General features: G+C 38.8%; 1 protein-coding gene across 1 annotated transcript; it reads left to right on the top strand.

The window, feature by feature from the left end:
- Positions 1–2774: 2774 nt before the first annotated feature.
- On the top strand, positions 2775–9485 carry TEX30 (testis expressed 30). The gene is made up of 6 exons (XM_041731311.1): positions 2775–2920; positions 6046–6119; positions 6623–6853; positions 7638–7689; positions 8184–8389; positions 8978–9485. The coding sequence occupies exons 2-6, from the start codon at positions 6105–6107 to the stop codon at positions 9149–9151; spliced, it is 678 nt and encodes a 225-aa protein (XP_041587245.1). The 5' UTR covers positions 2775–2920; positions 6046–6104; the 3' UTR covers positions 9152–9485.
- The last annotated feature ends 1390 nt before the right edge of the window (positions 9486–10875 follow it).

A 10875-nucleotide genomic window follows, 5' to 3' on the forward strand; every position in this document is an offset into this window, starting at 1 on the left:
GATATAAGTAATATGCCTGATCCTGAATTTAAAGCAACAATCAAAAAAAATCAAAAAAAAAAATTAAAAAAAAAATAAAGCAACAATCACAAGGATACTAGCTGTGCTTGAGAAAATCACAGAAGACACCAGGGAGTCCCTTACCACAGAGGTGAAAGGCCTGAAAACTAGTCACACTGAAATGAAAAATGCAATAACCAAGATTTGAAACTAACTGGATGTAATGTCCACAAGGATGAAAGAAATAGAGGAATGAATAAATGAGATAGAAGAAAAAAGTCTGGAAAACAATGAAGCTGAAAAGAAGAGGGAAAGAAAAATATTCACAAATGTAGACTTAGGGAATTCAGTGCCGCCTTAAAGCATAATAACATTTGTATCATAGGAGTCCCAGAAGAAAAGGAGAGTAAAAGAAGGTAGTAGGTTTATTTGAGGAAATTATAGCTGAAAACTTCCCTAATCTGGGAGAAGGAAACAGACATCCAAATCTAGTAGGCACAGAGAACTCCCATCAAAATCAACAAAAGCCACCCCACACCAAGACGTATCATAGTCAAATTTCCAAAATATAAAGAAAAACTCCTAAAGGAACCAAGACAAAATAAGCCCCTAACTTATAAAGGAAGACAAATAAGAATAGCAGCAGATCTTACCACAGAAACTTGATAGGCAAGAAGCAGTGGCATGCTATATTCAATGTGCTGAATGGAGAAAAATATGCAGCCAAGAATACTCTATCTAACAAGGCTATCAGAATAGGAGAGAGAAGGAGTTTCCCAGCTATATCACAAAGCTGTAGTGATCAAGACAGTATTGTACCGGCACAAAAAAAGACAGATCATGAGAACAGAACAGAAAACCCAGAAATGGACCCATAACTATATGGCCAACTAATCTTTGACAAAGCAGGAAAGAATATCCAATGGAAAAAAGTCTCTTCAACAAATGGTATTGGGGAAAGTGGACAGCAACATGCAAAAGAATAAAACTGGACCACTTTCTTACACCATACACAAAACGGATGAAAGACCTAAATGTGAGATAGGAAAACACCAAAATCCTAGAGGAGAACATAGGTAGCAGCCTCTTTGACATCAGCTATACCAATTTCTTAATTTGATAGGTCTCTAGAGGAAGGGAAACAAAAGCAAAACTGAACTATTGGGACTTCATCAAGACTAAAAGGCAACCTACAGAATGAGAGAAGATATTTGCAATGACATACCTGATAAAGGATTAGAATCCAAAATCTATAAAGAACTTATTAAAGTCAACACCCCAAAAACAAGTCATCCTGTTAAGAAATGGGCAGAAGACCTGAATAGACATTTTTCCAAAGAAGACATACAGATGGCTAACAAACACAAAAAGATGGTCAACATCACTCATCACGGAAATACCTACCGAAACTACAATGAGATACCACCTCACACCTGCAGAATGGCTAAAATGAACAACTCAGGAAACAACAGATGTTGGCCAGGATGTAGAGAAAGGGGAACCCTCTTCCACTGTTGGTGGGAATGCAAACTGGTGCAGCCACTGTGGAAAACAGTATGGAGGTTCCTCAGAAAGTTAAAAATAGAACTCCCCTAGATTCAACAATTGCATTACTACGTATTTGCCCAAAGAATAAAAAAAAAAATACTGATTGGAAGGGATACCTGCACCCCAGTGTTTATAGCAGCATTACCAATATTAGCCAAATTACAGAAAGAGCCAAAATGTCCAACAGCTGATGAATGGATAAAGATGTGGTAGATGCCAACAATGGAATATCACTCATTCTGTTTGCAGTGGTGTGGATGGAGCTAGAGTGTATGATGCTAGGTGAAATAAGTCAAAGACAAATACCATATGATTTCACTCATGTGGGATTTAAGAAACAATACAAATAAACATAGGGATAAAAAAAGAGAGGTAAACAATAAAACAGATTTTTTTTTAATAAAACAGATTCTTAACTGTACAGAACAAACTGAGGTTTGCTGGGGGGGGGGGGGGGTTGGCTTAAATGAGTGATAGGTATTCAGGAGGGCACTGGAGAGGAGCACTGGATGGTAAGCCTAAGAGCTGAATCACTAAATTCTACACCTGAAAGTAATATTACACGGTATGTTAACTAACTGGAGTTTATTTATTTATTGGAGTTTAAATAACTCGAAATTGAACTGGAGTTTATTTATTTACTTATTTATTGGAGTTTAAGTAAAAACTCGAAATTGAAACAAAACCAACAACAAAAACCAAATATAAAGCCTTGGTGGTCATTGTAAGGGCTTTGGCTTCCTTGTGAGAGATCCGGGAAGCCTCTGGGAGGCTTTGAGAGGAGGGGTTTACACTTCAATCAGGTGCAGTTTGCTGCTGTGCTGATCAAGTAGCAAACACGTGGAGGCAAAAGTGGGATACGAGAGCATTTAGTATTTCAATAATCCAGGCCGAGTTGAAGGGGGAGCTCCCACCCGTCTGTAGACCACGAGGAGGGTTGGATTTCGTATATACTTGGACACAGTCAACAGGATTGACAGCCTGTGGGCGCGAGAGACTTATCAGCGTTGACCTCCTGCTCACGGACTTGCGCCTCCGTCGGAAGGGCGCTGCTGGGAAGGGGAAGGAGCTGCGCCGCCGCCCAGGAACGGGCTGGAAAACACGCCGGGAGCGAGGCAGCGCCTGGAGGTGCTCCCGAGCCCCCGGACCGCAGCCGGACACCTGCTGCCCCGCCCCCCAGGAACGGGCTGGAAAACTCCGGCTCCCAGCGTGCCCCGCGCGCCGGCCCGCGCGCCCGAGGGGCGGAGCCTGCGCGCGCGTGCGCCGAGGCGGAGAGGGCTGGCGGGTGAGGCGAGGCGGTCCCTTCGAGCGCGGTAGTTTGTCCCGTGAAGGGAGGCAGGACGGTTAGGCGCTCTCGGCCGCCTCTCCCCCGGTAAGTGCGGCGGCGGTGGCGGTTGGCGCCGCCAGGTGGGGGGCGGCCTCCGGAGGAAGGTGCCGGCGCGCCTGGCGACCCCGTCTTAGACGTTTCGGGCTCGCGGCCGTCGCCCCTCGGGGGCTGTGTGTCGCCTCCGGGAGGCGGTCGGTGTAAGCTCGGTGCCCGCGGGCCCGGCCGCCGGGGTTTCGCCCGCCTGGCCGGTGGGGAGGCCTGAGGTGAGGGAAGGGGCGGGCGGGGGGAGCCGAACCGCCGGGAGCCGTGAGGGGTCTCGCGGGGCGCCGCGCACGCGCGCCAGTGGAGCGAACGAGGGCAGTTTGAGGTGCCCTGGAACCCCACAGTCCTGTGGGGGGGCTCGCTCGGCATCTGTTGTGGACCCGGCCGGAGTATCGACCCCGCCCCTCGCCCGGAAGACTTGACCCCTTCACGGTTTTGTGTGCCCACGACGTGCAGGACTGCTACCGTAGATACAGTAGAGCATGCCCAGGCGGTTTCCCGGCGGTGGCGTTTCGGCCCCGGGGCCCGAGATGCGATGGCTTGTGGAGCCTGGAGCCTGAGGAGAAGTCCCGCGGCTCCCGCTTGAAAGCCCGCGATGTGGGGACACTGCTGAGTACCGAGACTACCGACTCCTGGTCACGGCGACTCTGCAGCTCCCGGGTTCGCAGAGCCACGCTTGTACCCTGCCCGGTGCGAATCCCAAACCGGAGGCTGTAGCCTGGACCGTGGAGCCCAGGTCGCGGTGGCATCCTGCCGTTCATAGAGGCGAAGAAGACGTGCGCCGGCTGTGAAGCGCGGGTTGTTCATCGGGAAATCTGGAAGGGGTTAGAGTTTCTCTGGAAAACAAACACAAAACCCAAGTTGTTGAGGAGCAGTAGAGCATTCTAGGCAAAGAGAGTGGGTTGAATACGTGTATCTAATATTACTCCCTCCTGGAATCTCACTAAAATGACAGTAAAAAAGGGTTTTTCGGCTTTTTAAAGACATAAATCCAAATGATGGAGAGAATGGGAAAGGAAACAATAGCAGCGAAATATTGGGGTCTGGAAAGCAAATGTACTTAGCAAACCCTAGCTTAATTCTGAACCTGCAGCAGGAATAACTGGAACAGGCCTGTACAAACCACACGGAAAGTGGCAGCACCGGCCACCCTGGGAACTGCCAATGAAGCAAATGGTGTGGGGGTGTAGGTGGAGGGCTTAGGTAAACCTAAGTTCAGTGAAATCTTTTGAAGAAGCGATTAGATACCTACATCCCCTTTCCTAGTTCACAGTTTTGGGTGACTGCCTTTCTCCCGTTAGAAGGCAGGAGGCTATTCTCTTGAGAACATAAAACAGGGTCTTTGAATCAGGGCACCCAGGCACAGTTAATTATGGGGGCTACATTTATAAAAGGGACACTGAAGGCTGGAGTCCCTTGTCGTCCTTCTCCCACTCAAGATCCCAGAATTTTTCTTGCCAGACTGATTCCCCTCAAGCTCAAATAAGAATTTTTCTACACACACACACACACACACACACACACATATCCACATATGTGTGTAGAAGGACAGACAGTAAGTTGGTCACAGTTGTTGCTTCTGGGAAAGGGAAGGAACTGGGTAGCCGGAGGAAAAGGACTTAATAACTATTTACATTTTTGTTTTGTTTTGTTTTTGAAATTTTGTGCCATATGCATATATTATCTATTCAAAAATATGTTCCTTAAAAAATATAATTTCAAATTATACCCTTAGGTAAGGCAATTCCTCTCCCACAAGTTTGTTATATAGCTTTGTCTACACACATGAGAAAATGTAAGGATGTGTCATTCATTGCAATATTTTAGTAAAAGATTAGAGACAATCTCAGTGTTCATTAATAGATGATAGTTGGTGAAATAAATTTTGTATAACTCTTGGAATATTCTGTAGTCATAAAATACAATGAAAGAAGCTCATTGTATAAAGAAAAGAGTAAACATAGCATGTATTTTAAGCGGTGGAGGATTTAGAAAAACACAAGTATATTAAAAAAAGGAATATGTATATTTGTATATAAGATATCTGGCAAGATCTATAAAAAAAGCAGGTAATGTTAGCTGACTTTGGAGAAGGGATCTGAGTAACAAGGCAAAAGTGGAATGAGGGAGGCTTTTCACCATATAATTTTGGTACTTTTTGAACTTTGAATCCTCTTATTGTCATGTATTCAATGAATGAATGGATAAATGTTAGCAAGAAAAAAATAAATGAATAATGGAGATCCTGATGTTGGTAATACCCTGAACAATAAAAAGTCTCTTTAAATAGGGAAGAATTCTGCATAACAGTCCCCAAATCTCAGTGGCTTACATTTCATGCCCTTGGTTCTTCAGGCCAACATTTCTTGGTTGTGGCTTAGATCTTGGCTAGATTAGGCGGGGCTTCAGACTTCAGTTTTGGGTTCATATCTCCAACGTGTATCTTCCTTCTGGGACCCAGGCTGAAAAAGCAGAAATACCTAGAACATGCTTTTCTGATGGCTGAGGGTGGGAGTTGAAGGGGGCTTCTAGAAATTTGCCGTGTTTCAGTTCAAAGTGACTCATTGCAACTTTCACATATATTCCATTGTCATCACATAGGCAAGCCCCAAATCAGTAGGGTGGAGATGTATGTACACTCTGCCAGTTGAGAAGCTCTGCAAAGGCACCTAACAAAGGATGTGGATATATACTTCTGTTGCAGAGCAGAGGAGGAGGAGTTGGGAAAGATAATGATGAAAGAAATGAGTTAATAGAAAGATACTGTGAAATTAAATTGAAGATAGTTGTTTGAGAATAAAGATGCTTAGAAAAAAAGATATCCGTATATGCCAAGATACAACATTTTACTTTGATATGAATTTTCTTAAGGTTTCCATGTCAAGGTATCACATTGGCTTTTCTTAATGTAACATCTGCCATCCCCACACCTGGCCCTGTAACCAATTCTGAGTGCCTGTGGCTTTAGGAAGCTTGAAAGTAATGAAATAATGCACCTATAAAGGCACTAGTTCTTAGAGAAGTAGTTCTAAATATGTTTATTTCAGCTACTGAATGTGTTCACTCATAGTTCTTATGTCATATCCATGTCTGCCAACCCATCTTTCACAACAGAATCTTCTTTTCAGGGAGATGTCCTTTGCTTCTCAGATGTAATGCACTTTAAGTTTGTTATTCAACAGTGAAAATGAGTCATACGGAGGTAATACATATTTTCATATGTTCTGAATCTTCAGGGTTCGTTCTTTATTTCTTTTTCTTTTTTTCTTTCTTTTCTTTTTTAAAGTCATGTGGCTCCAGAGTAATTTTCTTATTTTCAACTTGTACTGTAAAAGACAGTATAGCATTAATGGTTAGAAGGAAGGACTTTTGGAGCAAACTGCCTTGAGTTTGAATCCTAGCTAGTGGCTCTATAACCTTGGGCATGTTACTTAACTTGCTGTGCCTCTGCTTTCTCCTCTATAAAATGGAGGTAATAATAGTACTTGTTTCATAGAAGTATTAGGAAGGTTAACTAAGTTAGTACAAATAAAGCACTTATACTGCCTGACACACAATAAATACTTAAATATTAGCTATCGGTAATATTGCTTCTTATTTAGAGGCGATGTGTATCATGGGTCTCACAGAATAAACATATTGTTATTTAGTTGTCTGAATAGGCAAGGAAGTAATTTTTGATCCCTTTATTCTCTTGAATTCCAGGTTAAATTAAAAATACCTTTTGGAAATAAATTACTAGATGCTGTTTGTTTGGTACCTAACAAGAGCTTAACATATGGAATAATTCTTACACATGGAGCGTCAGGAGATATGAACCTTCCTCATTTGATGTCACTGGCATCCCATCTTGCATCTCATGGTTTTTTTTGCCTGAGATTTACCTGTAAAGGCCTTAATATTGTACATAGAATTAAGGCATATAAATCAGTTTTGGTAAGAAAATTTCTTTATATTTACTTATAACAGAATTTTGTTTTAAAATTCTTAATACATTTAAGGCAAATTCTATTAGCAGTCATTTGGTTTATTTTAAAAAGCTTTTAATGACTATTCTTAGAAACTCAACAGTATATTAAGGCTGTATAGTAGTCAGATTTCTTTTTTTTTTTTTTTTTTTTTGCTCTCAGTTTCCATGGAGATGAATGCTTACATCATAAATGTTCTCCATGGTACTGTCAAGGAAGCTACGTATGATGTAATTTTATTACTAGAATTACATAACTTCAGAATATAGTTCTGGATATTTGCCTACTATACTCTGAATGTACAAATACAGCACAGTTTTGAAACTAAAATCCTAGGATAACAAATTTGAAATTTTTAAAATCCAGATTATTTCAAACTTGCTAAGTTTTTCAGGACTTTAAATTAGATTTTAGTACTCTTAAATTCTGTATTAGTTGGAAGCTTTTACTGGCTTTTTTTTTTTAATATAATTCTTTAAAAATATTTTAGTACTTTTAATTTTTTTAGACAGGTAAAGTGATTTTTTTTTCTCATTTATTCACCTGTATTTACCCAGCTATGATCTGATAGTGACAACATGACCAGAAGAGCAAAGAACTGGTTACCTCTTTCAAGAAGAATCCCTTAAGATTTTATGGTTGTCTTTGCAAAGAGTTTCATACATTTCAGTAATGATGAGAAATATATGTTGGTTTTCCAGTGAAATATTTTATAGGAAAGGAACTGATAAGTTTTTGGTTGGTTTTTCTAGAATTACCTAAAGACCTCAGGAGAGTACAAACTGGCAGGTGTTTTCCTTGGCGGTGAGTTGAATACTTGCTTTTAAATCTATTCATACTGATATAGGAACAGGTAATCAAGAATTAAAATTAATTGATGACAGGAAGCTAATTTAAGGATTTTCTTTGTTTTGTTTTGGTAAGTCACTTTCTTGTGTAACATCAAGGTACTTTATATATTTAAAGCAAATTTCAGCCTTATAAATATGTATTGCAACCCAAAGTTCACTCCTTTTATTTATATCCCTGAGCCACTGTCTCTCATGATTCTTCACAAAAATTGTCTTTACCTCAAGTATTCTTCAGGAAAAAAAATTTTTTTTTTAACTTAGGATCAATTATTAACTCTTCATAGATGTCCATTATGGGTATTACAATTTGTTAATTGTCATCTTTTGGAGTTAAGTGATACAATCACGATGGATGAACAGTAAATGAAATCTAATATGCCATATTATCACCACTTACGTATATGAATGTTTGTATTTCAAACTGAACTTAATTTTAATTGATTTTAGGTCGCTCAATGGGCTCAAGAGCAGCTGCTTCTGTAATGTGCCATATTGAGCCAGATGATGCTGATGATTTTGTTCGAGGTCTCATTTGTATTTCTTACCCACTGCACCATCCAAAGCAGCAACATAAACTTAGGGATGAAGATCTGTATCGTATAAAAGATCCTGTGTTGTTTGTGTCAGGCTCAGCAGATGAAATGTGTGAAAAGGTGAATTATAACTTGATGTTTGTGTGAGAAAGTGAATGAAAGTATCTTGAGAACAAGATATTACCTGCAACTTTCAGTCTCTTTAAAAGGAACTGATTGGACTAATGTTAGTTTTGTGACTTAGTTACCTATTACTATGGAGAATTGAAAAATATAAGCATACTGACAGAATTAATCTCTGTGGAAAGAGTTGCTAAATGCATTGACTCTTATTTGGGAATGAAAGATTAAATCTGAAACTTAGGATTTATATTAGACTGTACATTTGGTTTATCATTTCAAAATTCAAGCAGATTCTTCTATTTGTTATAAAATTGACTTGAGAAAAAGTAACTTGTGCACGTTACTACATATTCTCAGAAATGAATGCTTGATTTATTCTGTGGTATTGCTGTATTTGAGATGTAGACTGCCTTTTCTGTGGACATTTCTTTTAATGTTCCATTGCCTTGAAAGTTATCTGTAGAGTAGGTATTTAATCAATATTTAGTGAATGGATGCCGGTAAAGGAGGTGCAGGGGAGAGAGAGGATCTTTATTAAACCCTAAAAGAGCACTGGTCTAGCATCCTCTTCTTTTTTTCCTTTAGAACTTGTTGGAGAAAGTGGCACAGAAAATGCAAGCTCCCAATAAAATCCACTGGATTGAGAAGGCAAATCATTCCATGGCAGTGAAAGGACGGTCAACAAATGATGTTTTCAAAGAAATAAATACACAGATTTTGTTTTGGATCCAGGAAATCACTGAAATGGACAAGAAATAATTATATTTAGCTGAAAGCCCTGTTATTTTGAATACAAATACAGTTCATTTGATAAAAACAGCATACCTCTCAGCATTATGAGATATTTCAAATGAATTTAATGTTCTTTAATGTTTCCCCCATTTTTAAAACCTGTTTTAATTGTGAAATTAATGTCCTTTATATAATATCTTTTAAAAGCACTGTTATAGTTGTATAAAGATGATGTACAAATATTGAAGGTGGTCTAAATATAATTTATTTTCATTAATATAGTTAAGTTTTGAAAAAAAAATTAAACATTTGAATTTTGTTACAAGGGAACTTTTGTCTTATTTGCTGTCAACTGAGCAGGTACTCTAATATTGCAGAGCAGTGTCTTTAAAAAAAGAAAACCGTTTACTGTGGTAAATTTAGTTTTATAGAATGTATACATTCATTCACCTAATCTTTTAATCTCAATTAGGGAATAGGAAGGAAGATATATTTTCAGATATGGGGACCTTGAACATTGTTTTTTGGAATGAAGTAACAACTTTCATTCAAAACATTTCTTAAAGGCCCATTATAGGCAAAGCCTGATTAGATTTGTGAAGAGTAAATACTTGGAGCTTAAATGTAATGGAGGATGTCTAGACCTCTCTCTGATTAAGGGGAAAATGAAATAAGGACGAAGTATTGGGACTAACATTTGTGTTGTGTCTAGGCAGAGTTAGTTAGGTCACTTAATTTTGGCTTGGAAAGTTATTACCTGGACTGGACTTAAGAGATATTGAGTTACATATTAAAAACAGTAGTGTCTATATTTCCTACAAAGGGCACAATATGTGATGGGGCTCATACACATTTGTAGTAAAGGATAGTTTTCTATAGTAAGATATTAACTCTTTCTTGGCTTCTCTACTACTATAATATTAGGCCTTTCAGACAGCCTTAGAGTGGGCTGAGAAGCCTGTAGATTTTTGAGGTCCCTCATTCTTTCTTCTCTGATAGAGTCCATGGATTTTAATTATTTGTTAATTTTTCTAAATAGTTCATAAAGAACAGAAATTTAGATAATAATGTCCAAATTGTTTATATTATAGAATGAAAGTATGAAATCAAATTTTCTGTATCACTCAGTGTATAATACGTTTTGACTGAATTTCTTGAACAAGGCCTAAATTTTTAAAAATAGGTTATATTTCATCACTAACATTCAACTGATGTCAAAATATTATAAATGTGTAAAAAACATCCATAGCTGACAAATATAATCATGGTATAGAAGTATAAATCATTTGGGAAATATTAATACTGTAAATCAGAAGCAAAACTAATGAGAAAATGAAAACTTAAAGTGCAGACCATAATATAAAAATACAATGAAAAAATAGATTTAAAAGGTTACTAACCAGATTATATAGTTACAATACTCAAATTTTCAGATTAAACTATAGGCATAATATAGATGACCAAAGATAGGTATATCAAATATAGAGAGAACGTAGAAGGTCCTTTAAAGTTGTTTTTTTTTTTTAAGTTTGCCTGTAAGAAACTTTTTGATTGATGAAATGGCTTGTCATTTGAGAACTGTGTACCTAGTTATGGGTGGGGAACATACAACTCCTAGATATGAGTGATCTGTGTAAGGCTGAAGTGAACATTTGTGAAAAGGACCCAGCTGCTCTTCACAGATTTGCCACATCTTGTAGCAAAAATGTGCAGCCCCTTCAAGTTTGAGATTATGGTCACTTGTGGTGCCT

The sequence above is a fragment of the Vulpes lagopus genome, chromosome 16 (genome assembly GCF_018345385.1).
Source record: "Vulpes lagopus strain Blue_001 chromosome 16, ASM1834538v1, whole genome shotgun sequence".
Classification (NCBI taxonomy): Eukaryota; Metazoa; Chordata; class Mammalia; order Carnivora; family Canidae; genus Vulpes; species Vulpes lagopus.

Bases quoted from the DNA above. Each gene is read 5' to 3' on its own strand.
- TEX30 (XM_041731311.1), top strand. The intron at 7,690-8,183 runs GTGAGTTGAATA...AATTGATTTTAG, and splicing joins GGCAGGTGTTTTCCTTGGCG to GTCGCTCAATGGGCTCAAGA. The intron at 8,390-8,977 runs GTGAATTATAAC...TTTTTCCTTTAG, and splicing joins CAGATGAAATGTGTGAAAAG to AACTTGTTGGAGAAAGTGGC.